This window comes from Nyctibius grandis, chromosome 3 (genome assembly GCF_013368605.1).
Source record: "Nyctibius grandis isolate bNycGra1 chromosome 3, bNycGra1.pri, whole genome shotgun sequence".
Taxonomy (NCBI): Eukaryota; Metazoa; Chordata; class Aves; order Nyctibiiformes; family Nyctibiidae; genus Nyctibius; species Nyctibius grandis.
The window spans coordinates 93,426,835-93,454,017 of record NC_090660.1 but is presented as its reverse complement, the minus strand read 5'-3'; the positions used below and the strand labels follow the sequence as shown (position 1 = coordinate 93,454,017).

Here is a 27,183-nt window from a genome sequence, read left to right as displayed (position 1 = left end):
CCAGAATACTTTCAAGAATGAAAGCAATAATATTAATTAATGTTAGCTGATTTTGTTGGTATATCGTCGTTCATTACATAGAGTCTGGAGGAGTGTGTATAAATTCTTTTTGTAGGTATGTGTGCACACAATAGCTGAGATGCAATCACTTATGGAACTGAACACGATGCCTCTTTAATGGAACCTATCAGACCTTTATTGGAAAGAGTATTTATCGGTATCATCATAGGATTATATGGTAACATTTTCTCATGCATGTCTGATAGGAATTTGTTACAGAACATAAAGCAAAAAAGAATGTCTCTCAAACTCAGTCCAGTGCCTTATTTTTGTTTGAAATTGTTGACATTCACAGAGCAACTTGAGTTGTCCTTTTTTAAGGGTAGAGATATTGAAAAAATTGTAAATTCTCATATGCAACTCTTATGTTTTCAAGATGGATATATTTGGAAGTGCCAGGAGGCATCACCACAGTTTCAGAGGGACCTGGCAGAAACTGAAGGTGTATTACGAAGGTTGGCAAGGGGTAAGAAGACTGGAAAGCACCAATAGGTTTCCAAAGAGGATACATCTGTGGAGCAGCCTACAAAACGTCAGTCGAGCTTCAGGTAGAGAAGAAAGCCTAAAGGGAATCAGTGGGATTTTGGATGGATCAGGGATGGGAGGGGTCAGTGAGATTTTTAAGAGGTGGAGGCTTTATCTTCAGTCCTTCAGACTCCTCCTTACTCTGGTATGAGCACTTCTTATTACAGGCCTGTCTTTCTCCTCCTTGTATCCTGCAAACCTTCACCTCTCTGCCATGCAGCTATCTACCTCCATCACTGTCAAGAGCAGTCTCTTTTCACTTTCTTGAGCCACCTGCACCACCCTTTTCTGACTGATGGTAGAGCCAGGGACTTTTTCGTATTGCTGAAAGAGGAGAGGTGGGAAATGCCATCACTGAGCTGAAAGGCAGAGCAAGTACTGCAACAAGGAAGAGCCACTCCCACTGATATCTTGAACATCCCTTAAATTCTTCAGCAATAGGTATAGAAGGAGGAAGTCATCTGCTCCTTCATACAGTTGCCAGGGATACCTGTACCTTGAAGTGGTTCCTCAAAGTAAAAGTGAGACAGAGGCAATGCACATTTTTTCCCTTACATGCTTAAAGGAGAAAAACATAAAAGAGTACTCAACACTTACACCTAGGCAGGTCTTTTGGGATATAAGAAGAGTTCCCAGCAGTGTGCCCAGGTGGCCAAGAAGGTCGACGGCATCCTGGCCTTTATTAAGAATAGTGTAGCCAGCCGGTCTACGGAAGCGATAGTCCCTCTGTACTCGGCACTGGTGAGACCGCACCTTGAATACTGTGTTCAGTTCTGGGCCCCGCACTTCAAGAAAGATGTTGAGGTGTTGGAGCAAGTCCAGAGGAGGGCGACCAAGCTGGTGAAGGGTCTGGAGGGTCTGACCTATGAGGAACAGCTGAGGGAGCTGGGGTTGTTTAGCCTGGAGAAGAGGAGGCTCAGAGGTGACCTTATTGCAGTCTACAACTGCCTGAAGGGAGGTTGTAGTGAAGTGGGAGTTGGCCTCTTCTCCCGGGCAACTAGCGATAGGACAAGAGGGCACAGCCTCAAGCTTCGCCAGGGGAGATTCAGGTTGGACATTAGGAAGCATTTCTTCTCAGAAACGGTCATTAGACATTGGAAGGGGCTGCCCATGGAGGTGGTGGAGTCACCATCTCTGGATGTGTTTAAGAAAAGACTGGACATGGCACTTAGTGCCATGGTCTAGTTGACATGGTGGTGTCAGGGCAACGGTAGGACTCGATGATGCCAGAGGTCTCTTCCAACCTGATTGATTCTGTGATTCCTACATCTCCTTTTTCTTTCCTGAACATATGATACTACTGTCCATAGGTCTTCACCTCTCATGTTCCCATTTAGATATTCTGTTGGTACTGAATTGAAGATTTTCCCTAAAATTTTCATAAGCCAATATACTATGTTTTAGAGACTGAGGTCATTTGCGTTCACAACACTTATAAGTGAGTGTTGATCTATTAACCAAGATGTAGAAAAAATGGTGCAGGGAACCTGTGTAAAACAGCATATCTGTCCTTCATAATTACGGTTGTTTCTCAGTGTACTGTAATGCAATTACGTAAGAACTTGGTAATGATGTTGTAAATGTGAGTAAGGACATTAGAACAGAAAATATGATCTTTCAAGAAGTACATATGTAAATAGAGCAAATCGAAAAAATGCAATACTTTAATTTCCCTGTTCTAAATAAACAGTGAATGCAGTGCAGCTGGTAATATACTGTGAAGATCAAGAGGAAGTCAGCAAAAATAAGGAAAACAAATTTGCATCTTAAACAGACAAAAGAATTCAAAAGGCAAAAGGTAGTACGTATCTTTACAATAAACCCAGTATGAAATTGTACTCTGTGTTATGACAGTGATACTCTTTGTCACTTCAATCACATCAGTAATTTTAGTGCTAGGAATCACATAGAGATGGCTCTTTAAATCCATGTGAGATATAATTTTACAGTAATAACAAGTACACAGTGTTTTATAAAGAAGCCTATTCTTGTCCCTCTTTTTTCACAGTTTAAAAGCTGCCGACATACACTACTTTTCAAAATGCTGGAAACATCTTGCAGAAAATAAACAAACGTTCTTGTTATAGTAAAGAAGGAAACAATGGAGATCAATGACTGGTTTAGCCTGAAACTCGTTATTTACCTTGACACTTGTATCATTCACAGTTGGTAGCTGGGCTCTTTATTTGAAGTCAAATGTTGATTTAGTTTCCTGGACAGTCCTTCCCACCTTACCCACACAGAGCTAAGTATACCAACCAAATGAAATCAGAAGAAAGACACATAATAAGGGTCAGTCAGCACTGCTGTTGGTACCAAAAAACAGAGTGTGTACGTTTCTTGGAGCCCTGTGTTGAAATGTTTTGAGTGGTGATGCATTAGAAAAGATGGAGGATGGGAAAAGTTCTCTGCAATTAACAGCTTTTAGAAAACTGCTCTGGGAACATACCTGGGTTTCAACGTCCGTGAGTTTTCTCGTCTGCTCTGCTGTCTGACTGAGGAGACTGGTCCCTATCTCGAGCATGGTGGCGGTGTGGTTCTGCACAGCATTCTGCTGCAGCTGCACCATCTCTGATTTCATGTTTTCCACAATGTAGTTCTCAAGCTGTAAAAGAGAAAAGGTTGTAGCTGTGATATTTTTACCTGTTTAGGCACTCTGGTTACATAAGGGTGCATAGCTGGCATTCTTGCCAGAAGTGGAAATTTCAACATTTTCAGGGGGAGCCCAAGTCTCAGCTGACCCTGTGACTGCTGGGGTAAGGACCTGACTATCTGGGTATCCCCTTCCAGTCACAGATTCGCAATATTTTTCCAAGTATCATGGCCTGCTGGCATGAGCTGGAGCAGCACCTGTCTGACTCCATCTGTGTCAAGGTTGCAGTGAGCATCTGTGGTAAAGATGTCACGGCAGCTCCAAAATAAACCCCTAAAAGAACAAAGCTCACCACAGGGAAATACCAGGTCCTACTTCTACAACATAACTTACATGTGAGTCCTACCTGGAAGAGATCCTACCATGTCCTGTGTCCCCTGGATTGTTCCTATCTCACAGTCATAGAATCATAGAAGCATAGAGTGGTTTGGGTTGGAAGGGACCTTAAACATCATCTAGTTCCAACCCCCCTGACACAGGCAGGGACACCTTTCCACTAGACCAGATTGCTCAAAGCCTCATCCAATCTGGCCTTAAACACTGCCAAGGAGGGGGCAGCCACAACTTCTCTGGGCAACCTGGTCCAGTGTCTTACCACCCTCACAGTAAAGAATTTCTTCCTAATATCTAATCTAAATCTACCCTCTTTCAGTTTAAAACCCTTCCCCCTCATCCTATTGCTACTTGTCATTGTAAAAAGCCCCTCTCCCACTTTCCTGTAGGCCCCCTTCAGATACTGGAAGGCTTCTAGAAGGTCTCCCCGGAGCCTTCTCTTCTCCAGGCTGAACAGCCCCAACTCTCTCAGCCTGTCTTCATAGGATAGGTGCTCCAGCCCTCTGATCATCTTCATGGCCCTCCTCTGGACTCGTTCCAACAGCTCCATGTCCTTCTTACATTGGGGATCCCAGAGCTGAATGCAGTACTCCAAGTGGGGTCTCAGGAAAGCGGAGTAAAGGGGCAGAATTACCTCCCTCGACCTGCTGGCCACATTTCTTTTGATGCAGCCCAGGGTACGGTTGGCCTTCTGGGCTGCAAGCATGCACTGCCGGCTCATGTTGAGCTTCTCATCAACCATCACCCCCAAGTCCTTCTCCTCAGGGCTGCTCTCAATCTATTCTCCTCCCAGCCTGTATTTGTGCTTGGGATTGCCCCGACCCACATTCAGGGCCTTGCACTTGGCTTTGTTGAACTTCATGCGGTTTGCACAGGCCCAGCTCTCAAGCCTGTCAAGGTCTCTCTGGATGGCATCCCTTCCCTCCAGCGTGTTGACCACACTGCACAGCTTGGTGTCGTTGGCAAACTTGCTGAGGGTGCACTCAATCCCACTGTCCATGTCGCCGACAAAGATGTTAAACTGGACCAGTCCCAGCACCGACCCCTGAGGAACGCCTCTCGTCACTGGTGTCCACTTGGACATTGAGCCGTTGATCATAACTCTTTGAGTATGACCATCCAGCAGTCATTCAGCAATATGATTTTTTACTGTGTTAGATCCCCACAAAGAGTTTCACAAACTCAGCAATGAATGCAGCTTAGTTTAGCTGTGACCAAAAAATTGTATAGGAATGGAGACACTGTCATGGTAATAAAAAAAGGATGTTATTGACCAAAAAACATAGAAAGCTGGTTTGCTCCTTTGCTTTTGTTGCCCCAATATTGTTTGGTTTGCACTTGCACTCTGTTGAACAGAATCTGAATTAGGACCTTCTAAATAAACTGGGCACCCCAGAGCGAGGGTCACTTTTTTTTCGGTTTGTTTTAGTTAACATAGGAAGGGTCATTCCTTTCTAGCTACCTAGATCCTCGCCTTGCCACAACAGACCATAAACCCAGGAGTAGTTTGCAATATGATGAGATTGTTTCTTACTTATATAGGCATTGTTCTGGCATCTTGCTTGATGTGCTCCATAAAGTATTAACATAAAAAAAGGTGGCCCAGAACATTGTTTTCAATACCTTTCACTGAAATCAGATGGAGTCCAGCCGATTTGCACCCAGTGAAGGTTTGGTCCTCAGTTTCATTTTGTGGCTGATCATGTTTTTTCATGGTTAGCTGATTCCAGACTTAAGCAACCACTGTTTTACCTAATAATTTTAATCACATTTGACCTGCTTCTGCAGCAGTAAGCATGTTTCATTGTGAAAGGTAAGCTGTACAACTAAATAGTAAGAACCAGATGGAGTTGATTTAAAGACTGAAGAAAGGAGCAGGAGTCAGATATACAGTGTGATTAATAAGAAGGACTGCTTTCATCTTATCTGTAAGCATTCCTGTGCTTAGGGGTAGCTACTGTTAGATGTTTTGATGAGCCACATCAGCTGAGCTCACAAAAGATTTATTACAAATTTGATCATTTATGTGCACCTCCTACTAGTTTTAAAAGCATTTTTACAGAGAAAAAACTCTGCCACTGTGTAAAATATTTTTTACATAAGACAGTTGTTGTTGGTCCATTTGTTTATCCCAGTTTGGAGAAGCACTTAATACCTATGATGGTCAAAACCAAAGTGGATGTCCCACAGTTTTAGACAACAAAAACATTTGCTTGAATTGCCAGGTAACCACTCTGGGCTGGAAACCTGCAGAGTGTTTTAAGTTGTGGGGAAAATTTATTGTTGAATACTCTGTTAAGTATTAAAATGGGATTTAACAGCCAAGGAATACTGTGCATTGCAAAACAACGTCCGCAATGGATGTCACCATTTTCCACTCCCAGTGTAAGTTTACTCTTAGTTTGTTACTGTGAGATAAATGTTACAGATATTAAGCTAGTTCAAGGGAGATTTTACAGATCCATCACATTTTTACACCATGCTTTTATATTCAGAAGTATTTTGCTTGTATATTTCTTTCCCATCAGATAATGTATTTTTAGCCACCCTTTACTTCTTGTTGTTTTCTAGCCAGCATTTTTTTTTTCCAAACTATCCTTTGGTTGCGAATAATCCCTATGAAAGAGCACCACAAACTAGATGGCTGTGCTTCTCCATATTCTGGTCCAGATACTGGAACATCTGAACAATAAGGTCAAATTTCTCCCACAGCTTTCACCTCCTAGAGAAACATAGGGCTCTCAAGTACAATGGTACAGCCCATGATGGGGCACCAACACGTATATTTCCTCACATCCAATTTTTTTTGTTTCCAGATAGGATCGTAGCGTGTCTGTGGTGTGGCTGTACAGTGTTTGATTTGTTAGTCCGTGGCTTTCTGAAACTGCCTTGCCGTACATGGGCCATGTGGTACATGTGTGTAATGGAAGTCTGGGAAAACCCATGCAAAAATATGGTGGCTACACTTATTACACATCAGAAATCAGAAATTAGATATTTTCATACATCAATAAAAAGAAATACAGATAGGGATATAAATATAAAAAGACATTTATATTTCTAACTAAATCTTTTGCCTATTATTTTACTCACATTACAGAAAGGATCGTTTCTGAAAGATCTAACTGCATCTGAGTGGAGCTACAACAGGTTTCGACTAGCAAGAACACAGGCATAGACTGAGACATATTGGATAACTTGTACTTTTAATTATTGTAGTCTATCACACTCCCCATGGTATTCAGTCTTGGGCAATTGCCCTTGGTTACTCACCCATAAAACAACCTCTGGTTGAATCTGAGACTGACTCATTATAACAACAAAGCTGATTTTCCTGTTTCAGAGTTACTCATTATACGCTTTTGTAAATATTTGATGTTCAGTACACTGCCACAACAGTTTCTGGGAGCACATCTCAGGAGTATCAGGAGCTATTCACTCAAGCAAAGGAGGGTAGAAAAAGAACTAATATAATGTATAGGTTCTGTTACATTAATTCCCCTTCCTTCCCCCACTTCTGTTAGTTTGCTCAGTAGATTTATTGGTTGCAATACTGGCCTTGCTAAAATCAATGGCAAAATTCCCATTCACTTCAATAGGCCAAGATTTCACCCGTTGTTTTTATTGCAAGAAACCAACATTTACCAGGTTCGTTATAGCCAAGCATTGAGTTTTATCTGAAACCTTCCCTTCCTTGGAGGCTTTGTATTAAGTCTACTGAACCTTAGACTGAGCTTTCTTTGTGTTTACCTAAGAGGAATAGCATCTATTTAACAGGTGATAAAAGGATCCTTGCAGGGTGGCCTCACAGGAAATATGACATGCAGAAACCTATTCACAGAAGTAAATTCAGGAACGTTTAGGGTTTTAAGCCATTTTTTAGAATGCCTTCATCTTATAAGTAAGTTAAATTCAGTTTTACGGAGACTCTGCATTAAACAGTAAATATACAATGCATGATTAAATACGCCTTTCAGGTGAATCTACTTTTTACATTTAGATTTTCAAATCCTTATATTACTGTTTCTTCTTATTTCAGTTACTTTTTGTTGCAAAAGTGAAACAGAATTCTTTTCTGCATTATTTTCCCTCCATTCTACCCCTTCCACTCTATGACTTTCTATAGTGCATTGATGTCCCTGTTATTAATTCTGCTGCATCTGCTTTCAGTAAGACTCATTACATTGCACAGGAGTTTTCACTAATGCAGAATTACCGGTGGGATGCATAATAACATTGTAACATTCTCAGAAATAAAACTGTCAGAAGGTTCAGTGTTATTGTTTAATAAACATTCCAGAGGATTATGCATTAAAAGTATCTAGCTTTTTCTGGACAATGTTTGTTGAATAATCTTCATAGAAACCACCCAAACACTAATAAAACTATTAAAATGGAAACTGTAACTTAGGGTCTAAGTAAATGATAATGGTTTGTGGCAGATGGCTTATAAATATAAAATAAGAGCTTTTCCTTTAACTTTGATCAAGTAATGTTGGTCCCATGCAATTATATGGTAAGGACTGCTATGATATCCAGATGACATTAGGTTTTCATACAGTGCCTTTGAACAAGAATGCAAGTTAAAGTAACAATAGGCTGCTCTCCCTCTCCTACCATTAACCACATATTGCACATCATTTGGAAAAAAGAAAGACAATGCACCAGTAATATTTTGTGTTTAGTGGGAATACGCTGGAAGAAGTTGAAATATATAAAATGCCTTAGATTTTCTTTGACTTTTGCAGAAGACAAAAGGGTTAGGAAGGAGTTTATCACCAAGAAAAGCAATTTTGCTTGTGTATTGAAAAGGTCAACATTATATGTATTTAAAAAAACCAGCATCTTCTACGAACTATTTCTCAATGGGAAAAGATTGATAAAATAACAAATTTATAATGATACAGCTTTCTCATATTACAGATTCTAGGAGTAGAGACCAAACAGAATACATCCTTCCACTATTTCTGGCCATATGTTGTCAGTGGGAATCAGGGGAAATGAACACGGATGGCACAGAAAGACAATGAATAATGTTAGCACGCTAATCTGCACCTGATTTGGAACAACCTTACCTGGGCTTTAAGCGTGTCAAGGAAAGTGCACATCAGCCAGAAAAAAAAATTGTAGGTATACCATCAAATAGACACTAAAGATGACTACTTTTCCAAATCTATCCTCAATTAGACTTAGGAGGATTGCAATATAGATCGCACCAAAGGAGACAAGAAATCATCTGCTTGAGGAAGAAACTTCCTCAGATCTTGTGTAACTGATTATCTACATTAAGATGATACAGAATGCATACTGATAATTCCACTGAATTTATGAAATCAACCATTGCTGTGCTAAAGTGAAAGCTTTAAATGACTGGTACAAAAACTGGACTCACAGAAAGGCCTGTTGAGATATGTAGTACATGAAACTTTCACAAAGAAATCATTGGTTATGAAATATATATAAATATTTGTGGGTTTCAATTCTATAATGTGTCCTGGTTTGGACTAAAACAGAATTAATTTTCCTTTCAGTGATTTTTACTTTCATTTAAGTCTCTTCTAAGTAACTGCACTTTCTGAAACTAACTGCATGTTTTGCAGACAGTGTCTGCTTCTAGGGCTGATAATGCTCGATGTTTGTAGTTATCGCTGAGGCACCAGTAGGGATGTTATGCAGAAAGGCTGTTGCTGTACTTATTCTTAGAGAAACCAAGGTCACTGCTAAATTCCTCACTGCTTACGAGTGAAGAGCCGCAGAAGGTTCGTACATCCAGGGAGAAGCGGACAGGACAGGTGACCCTAAATTGACCAGCGAGGTATTCTATCCCATGTCATTCTCAGTATAAAATGGGGGGATCATGAGGGTCTTGCTCCCTTCTGCTATGGCCGGTGTCCGAAGAGGACTCTGTCTGTGTTCCTGCTGCCCCCGATCCTGATCCCTGCATCCATGAACCCAGTTCCTGACAGTTGCTGGGCCCAGCCTGGTTCTTCCCGGGGCCTGCCCTGCAGGGTTGGTGGTGACGTGACCGGCATCGGGGGAGCTTGATCTTGGTTTTGAATATATTTGTATATATTTAATTATTATACTTTTATATTATTATAGTTTATTAAAACTGTTTTAATTTTCCAACCCATAAGTCTCTCTCCCTTTTCTCTTTCTCTTCCCCTTCTGGCGGGGGTTAATAGAGAGCATCTGCCACCGGTTTAATAGCTGGCCCAGCCTTAAACCGTGACAAAGGAACCAGAAAGTAATCCAGCAACTCTATACATAGCTCAACAAACACTTTTGAGGAAAGCTGGCTATAGAAACTGTTTTATCTTTTTTTTTATGCAATATATCTAGCAAGAAAATAAGACTGTTAGTTTTTCTGTTGCCTCTCAATGATAGTAATTATTTGCATAATACTTGTGCAATTCATTATTCTATACTATTTCTGCGGTTTCATAGATTTCTATAATATTGCAACTTATCATTTTGATTTCTTACTTAGATATTCCTTATATCTTAATCCTAAATCGCAATATTTTGGTTTTCCTGATTCTATTCCTGACAGAGAAACAAACAATGACTTGCCGAGTGTGTATATCCTCCTAAAATACCTCATGTTGAAATGAATATATGCAATTCTGAACTGAAACATTCAGTTATTTTTTCCAAACTTAATGTTGCAAACACATCAAGGATACTTTTCTTTAAATCCCTGAATCTTTGAATGCCTGAATCTTTGGCATTTCATTTGTTTACTATCTGCCTATAAAGCATAATTAATAGACATAATTAAATTCCCATCAGGAAAATAAATGATGGTTGATTATAGAGTTGTATAATCATGGAATCATTTAGTTAGGAAAAGACCATTAAGATTATTGAGTCCAACTGTTAACCCAGCACTGCCAAGTCCATCACTAAACTAGTACTATTCAATATATTCATTAATGACTTGGATGAGGGAATAGAGTGCACTGTCAGCAAGTTCGCTGATGACACAAAACTGGGAGGAGTGGCTCCCACACCAGAAGGCTGTGCTGCCATTCAGAGAGACCTAGACAGGCTGGAGAGTTGGGCGGGGAGAAATTTAATGAAATATAACAAGGGCAAGTGTAGAGTCCTGCATCTGGGCAAGAACAACCCCAGGTATGAGTACAAGTTGGGGACAGACCTGTTGGAGAGCAGCGTAGGGGAAAGGGACCTGGGGGTCCTAGTGGACAACAGGATGACCATGAGCCAGCAGTGTGCCCTTGTGGCCAAGAAGGCCAATGGCATCCTGGGGTGTATTAGAAGGGGTGTGGTTAGCAGGTCAAGAGAGGTTCTCCTCCCCCTCTACTCTGCCCTGCTGAGGCCGCATCTGGAATATTGTGTCCAGTTCTGGGCCCCTCCGTTCAAGAAGGACAGGGAACTGCTAGAGAGAGTCCAGCGCAGAGCCACGAAGATGATGAAGGGAGTGGAACATCTCCCTTATGAGGAGAGGCTGAGGGAGCTGGGTCTCTTTAGCTTAGAGAAGAGGAGACTGAGGGGTGACCTCATTAATGTTTACAAATATGTAAAGGGCAAGTGTCATGAGGATGGAGCCAGGCTCTTCTCAGTGACATCCCTTGACAGGACAAGGGGCAATGGGTGCAAGCTGGAACACAGGAGGTTCCACATAAATATGAGGAAAATCTTCTTTACGGTGAGGGTAACTGAACACTGGAACAGGCTGCCCAGAGAGGTTGTGGAGTTTCCTTCTCTGGAGACATTCAAAACCCGCCTGGACGCGTTCTTGTGTGATATGATCTAGGTAATCCTGCTCCGGCAGGGGGATTGGACTAGATGATCTTTCGAGGTCCCTTCCAATCCCTAACATTCTGTGATTCTATGATTCTGTGATTCTGTAAACCATGTCCCTAAGCACCACATCTACTCATCTTTTAAATACCTCCAGGGATGGTGTCTCCACCACTCCCCTGGGCAGCCTGTTCCAATGCTTGACAACCCTTTCGGTGAAGAGATTTTTCCTGATATCAAATCTAAACCTCTCCTGGCACATCTTGAGGCCATTTCCTCTTGTCCTATTGCTTGTAACCTAGGAGAAGAGACTGACACCCATGTCAGTACAAACTCTTTTCAAGTAGTTGTAGAGTGCGATAAGGTCTCCCCTCAGCCTCCTTTTCTCCAGACTAATCAACCTCAGTTCCCTCAGCCGCTCCTCACAAAACTTGTTCTCTAGACCAACCACCTGCAACAGCTTCATTGCCTAGCTTCGATTATGTATGTTTAATTTATAGCCTGCATAAGATATATATGTGTATATATAAACTGTGAACATATATATCCTCACATGCTTGGAGGCTTACAGATACAAATAGCCACTACTTGTTTTTTTAGTATGTGACCAGTAAAACCATAGCTGCATTCTCAGCACACAGCGGCCAAACACTCTTCAATTCAGCCCCAGCTGACTGATACTGAGATTTCTAATCCAGGTGACTTCCAATGTACTAATGACACTTGACCTCATGGTGTTTGAGCTTGGTTTTATAGCAACCTTCTGTTAAATAAAAGCTCGCTATGAATATAGAAGAATCTTTTAGCTAGTTAAAATAATAAAATGAAAAAAAAATCAGGTTTTCCTCTTCAGATAAACAAAAAGATGACAAAACATCTTTTTTTTTTTTGTCAGAAGAAATCAGGAATAACAGATGTAAGAGTTTATTCCAAAACACACAAAGTAATCTTTTTGCCGCATTCAGCATCAGTAAAGTGTCTGCAGTAGTTTTGTCTCCTGTTCTGAATGTCACAACTCAAGAAAGATGTACATTATTTTGGTAGATATGGAAGGCAAAGAATGGTCAGAAATCTATAAAACTGAAAGACGTAGGAAAGTTTAGCTTAATAAGAAGACTAATGAGAAAATAACTGACTAGAAGGTCATAAAACTGCAAAGACAAAGAGACTAATATTCTTTTGACATCCATAAGGCTGCAGTAAGTGAAGTTTAACTTTTACATATTAGGGGAAAGTTTTTATAACACTACAGGTAATAAAATACTGATAGGGATTCTCTGGGAAAACCATGAAAATTCCATCACTGAGGATCTTAAAAGGATACTTTAGGTAAAGATCAGGCAGATTATACATTATTTTATGGCTCTTTCTAGTTCTATTTTTTTCATTCTTCTCAGGTTTTTCATTGCTTTACTTCAGACCTAAGCTCACAGACTCAATATTTGGAATCAAATTGTATAGTAAAATCTCCACTGGAAAGTTATTGAGGATGTTTCTGAATGTATGAATATACCTCAGCAGGGACACAGTCTGCAGAACCATCTGAGAAACTATTGTGTGAACCAGCTCTGCAACTATAAAATTGCAGCACTGTATTGTACTCAAGTTATTTCTATTAGACTGCTTTAGAAACTACAGTCTCTGAAAATCTATCAATTAGTGGATACTCAAGCTTGTGTCGGTGGCAACTTGGCATCTCTGTACCATGCTATGTTACGCAGTAAAGTACATAAAATGTAATAGACAGTAATAGATAATGATGGTGGAAGCATATGTTGTATGCATTCCACTGGAATCTTGGGAAACTGGAAGCAAAAGTATTTTTATTAAGCATTACACTTTAATGCGAATAGAAATAGTCCTTACTATGCCAGTCAAGACAAGATGTGTGGAACAGAGTTCTTTGTTTCAAGATATCAGAAAACTTCCTCAGTTAGGTTTGCCCAGTACCATAATATTCAATATATGAGGAATTTATGGGAGCAAGAAGGTTAAGTTTCACCTCCTCACAAAGTATCTGGCATATTAAAGACAGTGTATTGACTTAGGCCAAGTATAGGCTGTACTGGCCTGATAATTCAATCTGAGATTACTACTAAGGCATCTTCAAGAAATCTTTCCAATTTGTTTTCAAAGTTTTATATCACTAAAAGCTTGCCCAATTCTAAACTAAAACACAAAAATCCATATAAATGAAAGTTGTTTGTCATTTCAAAAGTAATTAATTACAGTTATTACAAAAGCGTACAAAACACTTTAAGAGTCAATTTCAATTACTTTTGTATGAATATTAAATCTCTCTCAGTTTTTAAACCTTAAGGCTTAATAAAGTCAATAAGCAGCATAACAGAGAATCATATCAAATGTGATTAAATGGTCCCTTAAGGAAGCTACTTATAACAAGTAAATCAGAACAATATGTTCCTATTTTCTATTGATTAGTAATATTTCTGGTTCAAAGAATTATCCAGTTTAATGTTAACATTTACAGATTTTATTACAGCATCAACTATATTTTTCTTTCTTGATCTAACTTTCCAAACCACTTAATTTTATAAACTAAATTAATTTATGATTAGGCAGTTGAACCATCCCCAATATACACTGAAGAGGAAGGCATAATTGTAGAAAAGGCAAAATCTGCAGTCTTACTCTAAACACATTAACATCTGGGGGGATTTTTAAAAAAAATATTTTTCTATTAGAGTGTGGAAATAATTAATTTTCTTTGGCAAAGATACTTTTGGTGAGCAGTACTTTTCAGAATGACTAATTTTGTAACAACTTCTCTTTAGAAGAATATTTAGACACCTTATGGCTCATTCCTGAGGATGGACATATGACTTATAATCAAAATTAATTCCACTGAAATACCTCCTCACTACATTATGTACGGTTCTTGAAAAACATAATCTTAAACTGCATGAATAGTTCTGGTTACTATATTGCACTGCCAGCTTATAGCTAAAGTTTCAGTGAACCTGGGAAGCTGTAGCATAGATTGGGATCTCTATATAACTTCTTACTTATGTTATAGGAGGTAGTATAATGTTTTAACATTATATTACTTAATGTATTTTTAGTTCTGCTTTGTTTCTTACATTCATCACCATGACATATGAGTGTATGGTTGGTATTCTGTGTAAGAAAACACTTTTCAAAGAAAGGCTGTGAAATTAAGACTCAACGGGCATTGCGTTCTAGTCTTTGCACAAGTTTATTCTTTCTGTAGTGCCTTGTATGAATGTCACAGAAGGGGAACCACTTTATTCACTGTCATGAGCTCTGCCTTCAGCTCTTAGGTTCTCTGTTTTAGGTCTTCCCTGACAAAGAAATCACAAATCCTTTTTATTACCATTTGTCTGTCTTTCCTGTGTAGGTTGTAACTTTGTTGGAGATGATTATCCTTCTGCCTCTCATCAGTGTGTGATACAGAGTCTCAAAATCAGCTGAAGACCCAGGACATTGTATTATGATGATGACTGTCAATAATCTACGGTCTTAATTTGTGATCTTTTTTGAAAGCGTAAATGGGCAGTTTAGATGCACTGAAACCACTGAAAGTACTACAATTTTAATACTTATGGGGCTACAGGAATGCAAGGGGATCTCCTGGGCCATCACACACCTTCCCCACTGTTCCAGGCAACTACTTATTTTTACCTTTAACCCAGAGAGATCCACAAACATCCACTCCCTGCATCCCACCGGTCTTAAAATACTCAGTGGAACTCATGATCTGTGCACTATGCATTCACATTCTCCGTGTGTGTGCTTCTATCATAAATAACCTAGTGGTGAGGAAAACTGAAAGTGATCTCATGTCATTTGCTAGGTGACAGGGAATAATTCAAGCTTCCTGAATTTTCAGTGCTACCAGAAATGTAGATCTTATTGTGTACTCCCTGCCTGTGATGCCTATTATGTTTCACAGGCACTTGGCAAGGACTGAACCATGGTAGGGTTTTGCCTTGTCCAAAAACAGATGAAGTGTGGGGCCAGTGATCCTTGTGGCTATGATCAGTGTTCATGTGGTTAACTTCACCTCAAAATACAGGGAAAAATGGAAGCAGAACATACCTGCAGTGACAGCACGTGTTTTGGTCTGCTCATTGGCAGAGCATGCTGATACCAACTTCTGACTTTCAGTGAAGCTTTTGACAAGTCAGAGCACCTGAGCAACCAAGGTGTTTGTAAGCAGATGAGATCCCTCACCTCATCATGTCTTATTTAGTGAAAAATGTTTAAAAGAATCCTATCTACACAGCACAAAATGAGAATATTTTGATCAAGAGCCCTGCTCTTTTCTCTTCCTTTCCCTTGCCTAACAAAGGCAAATATCCTATTTTGCTTTATGTCTTCTGTTCAGCATTTGGCTTCAACACCATGATTCCAGTTTATGTTGAAGACTGATGTTCTTGTCCGTTGATACCTAATACAGCAAAGAGGAAAGCCTCTATGTGCTGTAAAATCCATTCCCCTGCAGAACCCAGAGACGTAGAGGCCTGAAATCTGCCAAACTACTTCAGACTATCAGCAATTAATATCTAGGCAAGAGTTTATGTATTCTCACACACAGTATTTATGCCAATAGATTTACATGAGTATATACATAATAACTCCCTTAAATTATGGGTTATAAATGTAGGTAGACAGCAATATTCATTTGTGTCCTATAAAGTTTGGCTATATTTATGGTTCTTAACTTTTGTTACAATAATCTGGGCACATGCGGTTTAATGATAGATATTCTGGATACATGAAATTGTTTACCTTACTTTTACTACAGACGTTAAAAAATGGTATTGATACATCTCTGCTGGAATCACTTTGTAATTTTAAGGCACAAATAAATGAAATTTCCAGAAATAGCTGTAGCAGTAAACTAAGAACTTTAGTTTCCTACAGCACTATAAAAAAGTTAACTACTAGTACAAACTCTAACACCTTTTCTTTCCATTCTTGAAATTTTATGTATACTCATTAATCTCTAAGTGCCTCCAGACATACCTATAATTCTCAGCATTATAATGAATGTGTAACTCTGCATACTGGGAAGATGGTCCTGCCAAAATATGTGCAGCCCCAGAAAATTTAGTTTCTTCCTGTGCTGATGAAACTGATTGCTTGGATACGTGTCAAACAGTGAATTAAAATACCTAAATAAAATTGTTGCCAAATAGTCCCTTCTAATAACTATTAAAATGAGAAACATGCACAAAAATCTCAGATTGAAACTGTCATGTGTTCGGTATATATGTACATATATTTACATATGCACATACATGTATGTATATATAAAATAAGGATGAGTTAATTCCATTAAATAGATTATAAAAACCCTGTTTTAGAAGCAGCAGTGGAAAGATCTGAAGTTCACTAAACCATGTAATGAAATATCAGGTATTCAAATTAGCTTACAGAAAAGTCTATGAAAGTTAATACGACAAAAGTGCCTTCGTTTATCCAAAATGGCACAGTCCAAGATATATATCCTTTTATGGCTTTAATAATTGTATAGAAAGATAAGACCTTTTTTATAGGAAATATGAGAGCAGCCAAAGCATATAAAGACAATTCTGGTCCCTCTTTTCATTAAATTCCTCTGGGGATTTTGAAAGGGAGCAATCACAGGTTTCCTTTAAGTAAATGTGTGCTAATACAATCTCCTTCATCCCCAGTTGTTGGAGTGAGATTCAGGATATGATTATGGGGATCAATTCCTTGCCCCAGTTCACTTCTTGAGTGCTATAGCCTCTGAGAGAGAAATGTAAAACTTCAGGTTTCTCTAGAGAGCTCATATACTGGGAATAACTATTATCATTTCCATTAGCTGCTAAAGGAATAACCGTACTGGAGTTGCAATGACAAGGAGTAGAATCAGGCTGTTCTGTACTTAACACTGAGCACAAACTCAGCAGTAGTGACAAGAATACTGGGTTGAAAATATCTTCTTTTACTCTAATTCTGTAAAACTGGTCCAAACATGTTACAATTTAGGGAAAATCTGAAAATTTAAATCTCTTGGAGATATTCCTGCACTTAAATCACTATAAAGAGGAGACAAATGAAAAGGCTTGATGAAAGAGTCTCCCTCCTAAAGCCTTACTTTAGGAGCAGCTTTTTTCCCCTGGTTTTTTTTTTCCAGGACCTGGCAAGAATATTCCCTCCTACTTCAATTTATCATAACCACAGCTCTTCCTGGAAGTCAATGTTATTGTGAGGCATTCCTTTGTAAGTCATGAAATCATGAGCTAAAGTGGGGAAGGTTTCAGCCTTCAATTTCATATCTGCTAATTCATTGTCAATACTTTCTCTTTCTCTGGCTGATTCAGTTCCTATTGCTGTTGTTAACAAAGATAGAACAAAAAATTCATAGATGAACAAAGATTATGGAAGTGCATAAGCACACATACAGAACAATAGATGTAGCAAATGATAGACAGAGGAAGAGGGGCGTACATTAGAAATGGATTGCTAGACAAAGAGATGGGCAGTTTGCATGCAGCAATCTGAAAATATATCTGGTTTTATAAGGGAAAACAGAAGCCACCAGATATGTATTCACAAATGTTATGCTTAATAACCAAGTTAAGAACAATTAGACACGAATGGTTTAAGATTTATGCATGCTTAATACAGATTCAAAGAATTCTAGAAAAAGTGAAGTGGAATGGTTTTAATTATTTTTTAATAGTAAGAAACTCTTTGGATATATCCTTTGAACAATTTAAATATTAACATCTTTCCAGTGATCCCAGTCGTACTGGCACCTGTGGCTGCTCCTGCATTCCCAGAGAGGCGGCAGGGTGGCTGTCAGGCTCACTGTCTTGCTGATTAAGTTGCTACTTTTGTTTGCAAATCTCCACAGAGTGTCCCCGTGCCTGAAGTGATAATGATCACAGTCATTTCCGATTTATAATCCGGGAACATGTACTGGCCCTTGCCCTGACGGAGCTTCACAGTTCGCAAATATAAAGTGACAGTCCTTCTGGCATGATTAAGGTAGTGAAAACACAGAGCAATGAGTCAAAGATGAGACACGCCAGTTATTTCAAGTCTGTCCTTCACTCAGATTTTCTATGAATTCTTAGCATTTATCGTTGGTTTTGCTTCCTCAGTCTTCCTCTACAATACTTTTAATTTTACAATAAATCCCAAGTAGGTCATGTATAACAAGAAGACTAATGTTTTCTTGCCAAGTAAAACTTCATTCAGAACAGTGGTTTTGTAATAACTCAGAAGGATTTACAATGTAATCAAAAATACATTAAATAAACCAACATACCAGAATAACAGAACTATTAAATAAAAGGAAAATATCCCAAGCCTTTAAAACATGTTGTAACTCTTCAGAATCAGAGATGACCAGGGCTTGAAATCAAATACAGATATTCCTAAACTTTCAAGTATTCAGATTCTGGATTTTAGTTCAATCTCATTTTCATAATGATAGCCATGTGGTACTGTTCTTCTCCCTCGGGGGTAGGGAAAAATATCTGTTGTACTGACTTTGTAGTTGCTGTACATAAATGCAAGCTTTCAGGTCATTAGTTTAACCACATGTGCAGAACATATAAGAATTACGATAACATTTCTCATTACTACAGCTATTTGATCAAAAGAAGAATTGACATCAATAATGTTCATATCTATCACACTTTGTACCATAATAGTAGGGAATAAAGTGTTCATGAATCCTTAGGAAAGTTTGGCAGATGTTTCACTGAGATGTAGGTTGTAATTATGTTAATAGTTATACATTCTGCCCATTAGATGTCAATAACTTTCGTGCCCTGTAGTCAGAACATTATAGCATGGCAATTTCTTCAGTACTGAACACAGATAAAAAATCTTATCAGACACTAAAAGATGCTGTGACTGTGGCTCTAATCATACTCACATCTGTTGCTCCCAGAGGACCCAAGAAAACAGTATCAGTTACTGCAAAGCGCATCTGAACCCCACCGCAACCTGCAAACCCCTGTGCCCAGCGCAGAAAAAAACTAAATATAGGCCATGCAAAAGTCAGGAATATATGTTCCGGGATAAGGGTTCTCTTTTTCAGGACACAGGTTTTCCATCCCTGGTATTGATGCTGATGGAAACAACGTTAACACTATGCCACGCCTGAAGGTCTGATCAGGTGTGGGGGAGACCAGAGTACTAGAGCCAACAGAGCCATACAGGAGACTTGCAGGGTCAGGAAACCCCTGATTCCCCACTGTATCCCTGTCTCATCTGGATCCAATTCTTTCCATTTAGGTAATGCTGTGGTTTCATTTCCATGAGGTCAAATAATATGAGGTTAGGACACACATGGATTTATCTGTGGAAAAAAACCCATATGATCCTCTACTGGGATGACACAGGAAGGTTAGATAAAGTCTGGAATCCTGACATATTAAAGTCAGTGGAGGTTTTGCAGTTAACCTCAATTTGGCCAGGATTTGACCCCTGAGACTTCACTTTTCTTTTTGACTTTCAGCTCTGGAACAGGTAAAAATATCTTCTCAAAGCCAAGAGGAGTGCTATTATTTTATTACTAATTAGCTGTCTGCAATTCTAATCTGCTCAGAAACCAAACATTAGGGTTTACCATCCTACTATAAACCTATTAACATGCTATCCAAGATTATTTTCTTGTGAAAAGTATGTTGTTAACATTAATGCAAGCATGCACATAGGGATTATTGACCATTATCACATTTGGACTAAACTACTAGCTTCCAGACATGAAAAGAAAGCTAAAAGACAAATGCTTCTGTTCCCCTTGAAATAAATTACCATGCTACCACAAATTCCCAGCAGGAAAAGGGAAGGGGAGACGTAAATTTCTGCACAATATGTAGAATATTTAATGGATTTCTGTGTGATAACAGCGGAAGTAGTGACACTGTTCATTTTGTCAGTGTGATGACAAAAGCAGGAAAACAAGACTTCGCTCCTTTCTTTGCAAGTGAACTGCAAGGCCATCACAAAGGTGTTTTCTTTAAAAGGAAGAATACAGGAACAATTATGTAAAATGAGCAAAAGCTGCAGAGTTCCAGTTGAGAACTGAACTTCCTGAAAGGTCGGGGTGTTAGGGATTTGTTTGAAGCCTATCTTTTTGTCTCTCTGCATTTCCAGTAGCAGATCTTTCACAGTTGGGCAGCAGCAATAGCTCTGCTTTCACGGCACCCCAAACGAGGGACCATTCCAAGCAGACCTGCAGTCCTTTGCTGCCGCACAAAAAAAGGTCACGACATGAAAGCATCATCTTCATCATCATCCACAAACCTGTGGCATGTGGGACTAGAAGCTCAGCTGGAACACTGCAACAGCTTGGCTGGTCTAAACTACTTTTCCAGGTAGGACTTATTCTACTTGCCAAAGAAAACTAGATAACAAATCTCAAAACTTCCCACAAAACTGTGCTCTAGTTGAAGGTTCCTTATTCCAACCGACACCTGAGTGTTTAGAAAACATGGTTCTCCCCCGTCTTGTTCATGATCTTATAAACATCTGTGTTAGTCTGGGTTACTGCAAGATTCTCTTTTATCTGGAACAGTTGCACAGATTTTCACTGACATACAGACAAACCAGCCTGCTTTCACGAGTGAAAGCAGATTTTTGCAAGAATTGGAAAGAAATCCCTCTAGCAGTACTACCAAAATTTCCTCAAAGATTTCTTTTTGGACATTACAAAAAGGTAAGAGAAAAGTAGTCTAGCTTTTTTCCCTTGTTCCAGGTCTCAGAAACTCAGTGCAGATCAGGGATTCACCCCACCCAGCTCTACTTGAATGCAATGCATTCATAATCCTGCTTCTGTTTTTGTTAGGCAGAAGGGATATGGACTCTGGATCACTGGTGGTTGGAGCTGATTATTCTTGAGACAGCTCAATACAAAGTTTAGTCTACTCTCCACTTTCCTGGTGATGACAGGATACTCATGTATGTGACAGTCAGTTCTGTAATGTGTAAGAAGTAGCTTCTGTTCCCATCCTGCCAAAAAAGATTATGTTCAACAGATGAGTCAATGAATTTATCAGGTAAAAAGGAAGCTGACACTGATAACTCATCTGCTGCTAAAATTAAGAGTGTGAGTCCCTGTTTAATAGTGATGACTGTAAAACACATTGAAATATAAGGAGAAGCTAAAAAACAAGTGACGTTTAAACTTGTGGCTTCCTGACTTCCATGAACTTTCAACAAGACTGCTAGCTTCTCTGACAAGACGTATCTGATACACTTGTGAAATAAGAAACTAAAATATGGGCTGTCCCAGTAATTTTCCTTCATGTGGCAGCTCTAATTTCCTTTTGTACATGTAAGGTAAACACTGGCTTTCTGAAGGTAAGCTCTGTGTAGACTACCAAAATCACAATGCTGCAATTACATGTCACGTAAGTGTTGACAGAAAAAAGATTTCCTAGCACCTGTTTCTTACTCCAGTGCTCTTTGGTATTGGTTAGTAAACAAATATCCTCATAAACATGAATGGAACTCTGCTATGTACGATTCAGACATGATGCCAGCCCAATTTGCCCTCTTGTTACCAAGATACTCCAGACAAACAATTAGTAACATTTAAAAAAATGAAGTGACCAGTGACAAATGTGAAAAACAGCTCAGTGGTGGATGCGTTTCATCTCTGTGTTTAAGAAAGGCAAAGGGTCTTGGCACAGACCACGCTGCAGATCAGCTGAACCAGCAAAAAGAAGAATGCTCGAATCCTTTACTGCAATGGATCTTCATAATCCCCATCTTTTAACACATGGTTCGCAAAGTCAGAGCAATAAGAAGATTTTTTAATATAAACTGGTTTTCTGAGTCCTGAAATGTTAATCAGATTGGTATTTTGTTTTATTTCTTTTTTATTTAAAGACTATTCTACTCTTGCATGAACTCTAAGCTTTTATTGAGAAGGGTGAGATGAATGTTAAAAATGAAATATACAGCATAGAATTAGCTCTGGTGGGCTTAATGGTTGCAGGGGTATGCTTAAGGAAATAATCTTGAATTGTCAAGGAAGGAACTAGATGACCAAATAGTTTTATTCAATCTGTACTTCCTAGGATACTGTGAGTAGCTACCCCTTGGTACATCAGCAAAATGATTGCTTAATAATAAAAGATTGCCTAATAACAAACAGGATGACTTTTAATTGCTGTAAATATCCTTTCAGAATAATTTTATGTAAAATAAAATATAAACATAAAAAGACACTGGTTTATTGTCTCTTACTTGGATGATTTAAATTGATTTTAAACAGTTACAGGTTATTTAAAAATAAAACAGTATGGTTTCTGCGCAGAAAAAAGTGAAAGAGAAATACATTGGAATTCAAAGTGCAGGACAGTCTTTCTGATAGAAACAGTTTATCTCACTTAAAAAGAAAAAAACGTGTAACAGAACATCAGAATTGTTGAAAAAACATGACAGTTGTACTTCAGTATACTTATGTTAACTTCCAAAATCGGGTAAAATTAGTTGTTTCAACTGTCCCACTAATTTTGTTTAAAACTACATTTGCTTCTTAAATTTAGTGAAACTTTGATACCATTAAAGGACAAGTTAGTTAGCTCATTAAATTAAATTTAAATTCATACAGTTTTTCCAACATAAATAAATAATCCAAATATTTTCATCCAGACAAATCGAATGTGATGCTCAGTTAAGGGAACAGAACATTCTGTAAGAATTTAAATCCACAGAGTGACTGGAAATATTTTTATAAGACAATGCCAACTTAAAGTCAACCTTATATTTATCCCTTTTTTACCTTACTTATACCCTTTCCAAGTATTACCAACAGTGATATGTAAATGAGTGGTGAGAGAAAGAAGGTCTTTCTGGTGATTTTGTTTGTTTTTCATGGTTAATGACATTTTGTTTCTGCTCAATTTCTACCCACTTAACTGTGCCCAAGAAGGGCCATCAATAAAGCCAAGATGACAACGTCGGTCTACACATAAGCCCAACACTTACCACATCCAGTCAACTTGCAGACAAAGACAAAATTGATATAATTTATGATGGCTTTTCTTTGAAAAAGAGGTAGGACTTCTCAGTCCCAACCTTTGCATGCATGTATAGACCAATATTATCAAATGTACATGGCTGAAATTATGAACATCTGCTATTATACAGTCTCCTCCCATGGAGATCTCAGTACAGGATCAGGGCATATGAACTGAACCGAAGACAGCAAATTATTTCATTAAAGCCCCCTGAAATCTAGTAAGTGAAAATGCCTTTGACTGTTATTGACCTGAGCTGTTATTTTACAAGTGAGCTGTCTGTGATGGGATCTCCAAACCATTAATAATTTTCTGAGTCATGCAGTTAAATCATAGGGGTCCTTCTTTTCCTTCTTAGTTAACTGCGTAAAAGGGCTAATCATGATCTCATTAAAGACAATGGCTAAAGGATTTTTTTTGCCGTGGTGTTTTTTTTTCCTGTTGGTGATCTCCCCTTTTGCAAGGTAGTTCATAGACCTTTCTTAACTATAGGAATCCACATCAATTAGCTCTTCAAAGAGACCCTCAACTTACTTAAAATCAGCTCCTTAAAGATTTATATTTACTTGAAAAGACTTAGTATCTGTTTAGAAAGAAGCCTTATTTTGGCTGCATTTCCAGTGCTGGATTTTTACTGGACTTGTTTCTGCCACTGCAGCTCAGTACTAACTTTGTTAGCTTCAGCCATAGAAATGTTATATCACCATCGGTACACCGAATCAAGCACACTGGACACGCTACTGCAAAGGGTTGGACATTCAGCAAAGCCTGAGGCCATCACAGGCCTCATTTAAAAATGGAGTGTTTCCATGATTACTGAGATGATTCACAGGCATACACACATCTACGTAATGAGGGGGTGTGGAGCAGAGTGTTCAGAAGTTTGATGGATTCATCCTACATGCCGCCTTCTTTCCAAAATTGTCCTCAGTGTGTTTAATACTCCACGGCTTTTCCCTCCTCACATCTTCAGCTTTTTTTCCAGTTTCATTGTCCACTTGGAAAATGGAAAGTTAAAGTTTAAAGCCTTACTTTGATCTAAGATGTCATAACATAAACAACAGATGCAAATACTTCTTTGGTGACCACTAATCTGTCTGTAAATCTGTTGAATCAGAGCTAAAAATAATTACATTCTGTGTTATTTGGCATAATTCATCTCTTCACTTTTATACTCTGGGAAAACAGAAAAATATTGCTAACTTTAAGGAATATGTGATTTTAAGATGTCTCATAGCTAGTTCATCGTATACCTTAGTGACATGGAGGGCATGGAGCAGGGAAGTCTAAACTCTGTTTTAATGTATTTATAAAGAGTAGATTTTTTTTCTCTTTGCTTTTCTCAACAAGGAAAGAGTGTGAGTCACTCTGATAAGTTTGCCAGAATTAGCCCACTCAATTCACCTCTTTTACAAGGATATTCCTTTAGGTTTGTGAGATAAGGGTACAGCTTAACTATTGTGTTTTACTATTTCCTTTATCCTCAGCGCTAGAACAATTCAGCATTAATACTGTCATTTCACTAATACATCCCAATAGGCCATGGTAGGAGCAGTCATATGATTAATGGTTTTAGAGATGATTGTTGAAATCCTAAACTGCTATTAAAGTAGCCAATCTAAAACCAAAAAAATATTATTGTTCAGCCAAATGTTGCCAGATGCACACAGATTTAACAGTGCCAAACTAAACTATATACATAGTGTTGACTATAGAACATGCACCTTGCCTTTCTATCGCTTGTATTAGTCAAGTTAGAGAAGGTTCACTGTCTTGTTCATAAAAGATACTCCTCTACAGTATAAAAGCTATTCAGTATGCCTCAAGATTGTATCTCTTATATAAATCAAAAAGCATAGGAACATTTTTAAAAATAATCTTTTAGGTCAAGAATCTCAAAAGTGCTAAAGTTTAGATCTATAAGAAAGCTTTGGAGCAAAGATAAATATGTGAATTCCTCATACATTGAAACTGGCTCATTAAACTCTTAAGAATGTGATTCATATTCACAAACACAGTGAGCAGAAGTTCACTCAAGCCAACTGGCAGGTGTGTCTCACTGGGATTAAGCTGTCAATACTGTGTTAGATATTTCCTCCTGGATTAGCTGTCAGTTACTTAGGTACAGCAAATTGAATTATCAGATTTTCTTTAAAACACCGTTACATGAGAGAGTAGAAAACAGGACTTCTATTCCCTCCTCAGTTTGAGGGATTACAGGCCTACAAATTCTCTTCCAGGCAAGGGTTTACTCCATAGAAATACAGACTAGAATGGGTCAAATATGTTCTCCATGCCCCCTGCAGAAGCAGGACCATTAAGCCATGAAGAGCACAAGGTTCATAATGCTAAAGAGAAAGTGCTCGAGTAGGATTGTGATGTGGCAGCCCAGTGACATAGATGTCAAGTGTCCTAAGGCCCTATGTCTTTTCCCAAGACTGTTTATGAATTTTGCAAGAATCTTTGAATATACAATTCTGCTGCTTCTCCCAGCAATTAAGCAGTTAAATTATAGAAACAATGCCACTGTACTTCATGGTGAGTTTAAGATTTCAGGTATGCATTAGGCAGTCTCTGGAGACAGTTTTTGAACATAATTGTGAAAACCTACTGCCCGAGGGTTCTCAGGTTGAATGATCCCATGCCAGATCCACCACAGATTTCTAAAATGCTTAAATTTAAGTGCCTCCATACCACCAAAATTCCACTGTAGGCATCAGACTTTTCTAAATCTGTGGCTTAGGGCCATACTGTGTCTCTGTACCTAATTCCTGCAGATTTCTTATTTGGGCACAATTCAAAGTGGGAAGACATTCAGAAAATTACTCCACAAATTTTCTGCATAAAGACTTTTGTCTTGAATTGTTGTGATTCCAGGAGTTCTCACACCCCACATATGCAACAGTTGCACAGCATTCAACTCTGGCAAGCCTGTCTTCCAAAGAAATCAGAATAGACAGCTACACACACAAAGTGGACATCAAGTCTGTGATTTTTTTTTTAGAGACATAGCTAGCTATCCTTACAAAAAAAATAAGCATTTAACAGGATTTGGACTTGACAGGATTTCTTTGAAACTGTCTACCTATTATGCAGATGTCTACACACAAAAAACAGACCAGAAATGCTCACCAAAACCACTCAATATTGAGTCATGGACATGTTCAACACTAGAAGAGATCCAGCACCTACTTTTAAGAAAATAATTTTTCTATACAAAAGAGGCATTGAAAGGGATAGCAAGACACAGCCAATACAAACAGGTTTTAAATTAACTGCTTTTTATCAGTCATCACTTGAATGAAATAGAGCTTCTTGGTTTCCTTCTTCCAAATACTGTGGTTTCTGATGTTTCGTCCACTTGAAAGTGGTGTTATCAGCTTGTGATTGCCTACATGGGTTATGGCTGTGGAAACAAAAGTGACAGCAGAGTCTAGATTTCACATGTAAAAGATTTCATTATTTTTCGGAGAATCCATTTAGTTCTTTCAAATGTTTGCTCATCATTGTGTAAGAGGGCTTTTGTTTCCTGTGACTCAGATAAGGAACATGGGAAATAAAAATATCAAACTATCACATTTCAAGAACACAATTAAAGCCTTCACCCTCAGCAGTGACAGCATGATTACTGCTGAATATACTCATCTAAGCAGATCTTTAAAGCATGGCTGTTATGATTCGGTGATAGGGGACCACATCCTCAAGTGATATATAGCATCACTGAGCTCTGTGAATTTGCTGTCAAGGATCAGGGATAGAATTAATAAGTTGGGGAGCTACAGGTTTCAAAAAAGTCCATAATATATCACCACCTCCTTCTAACAAATGCATAGTTTCATAGATGAG

General features: G+C 38.6%; 1 protein-coding gene across 1 annotated transcript in view; it reads right to left on the bottom strand.

Annotated features, from left to right (window-relative positions):
* Positions 1-27,183, bottom strand: part of ANGPT1 (angiopoietin 1) — a 198,477-nt gene that overhangs the window by 99,895 nt on the left and 71,399 nt on the right. The window contains exon 2 of the mRNA XM_068396654.1: positions 3,035-3,190. Coding sequence (XP_068252755.1) covers positions 3,035-3,190 — 156 coding nt within the window. The remainder of the gene's footprint in view (positions 1-3,034; positions 3,191-27,183) is intronic.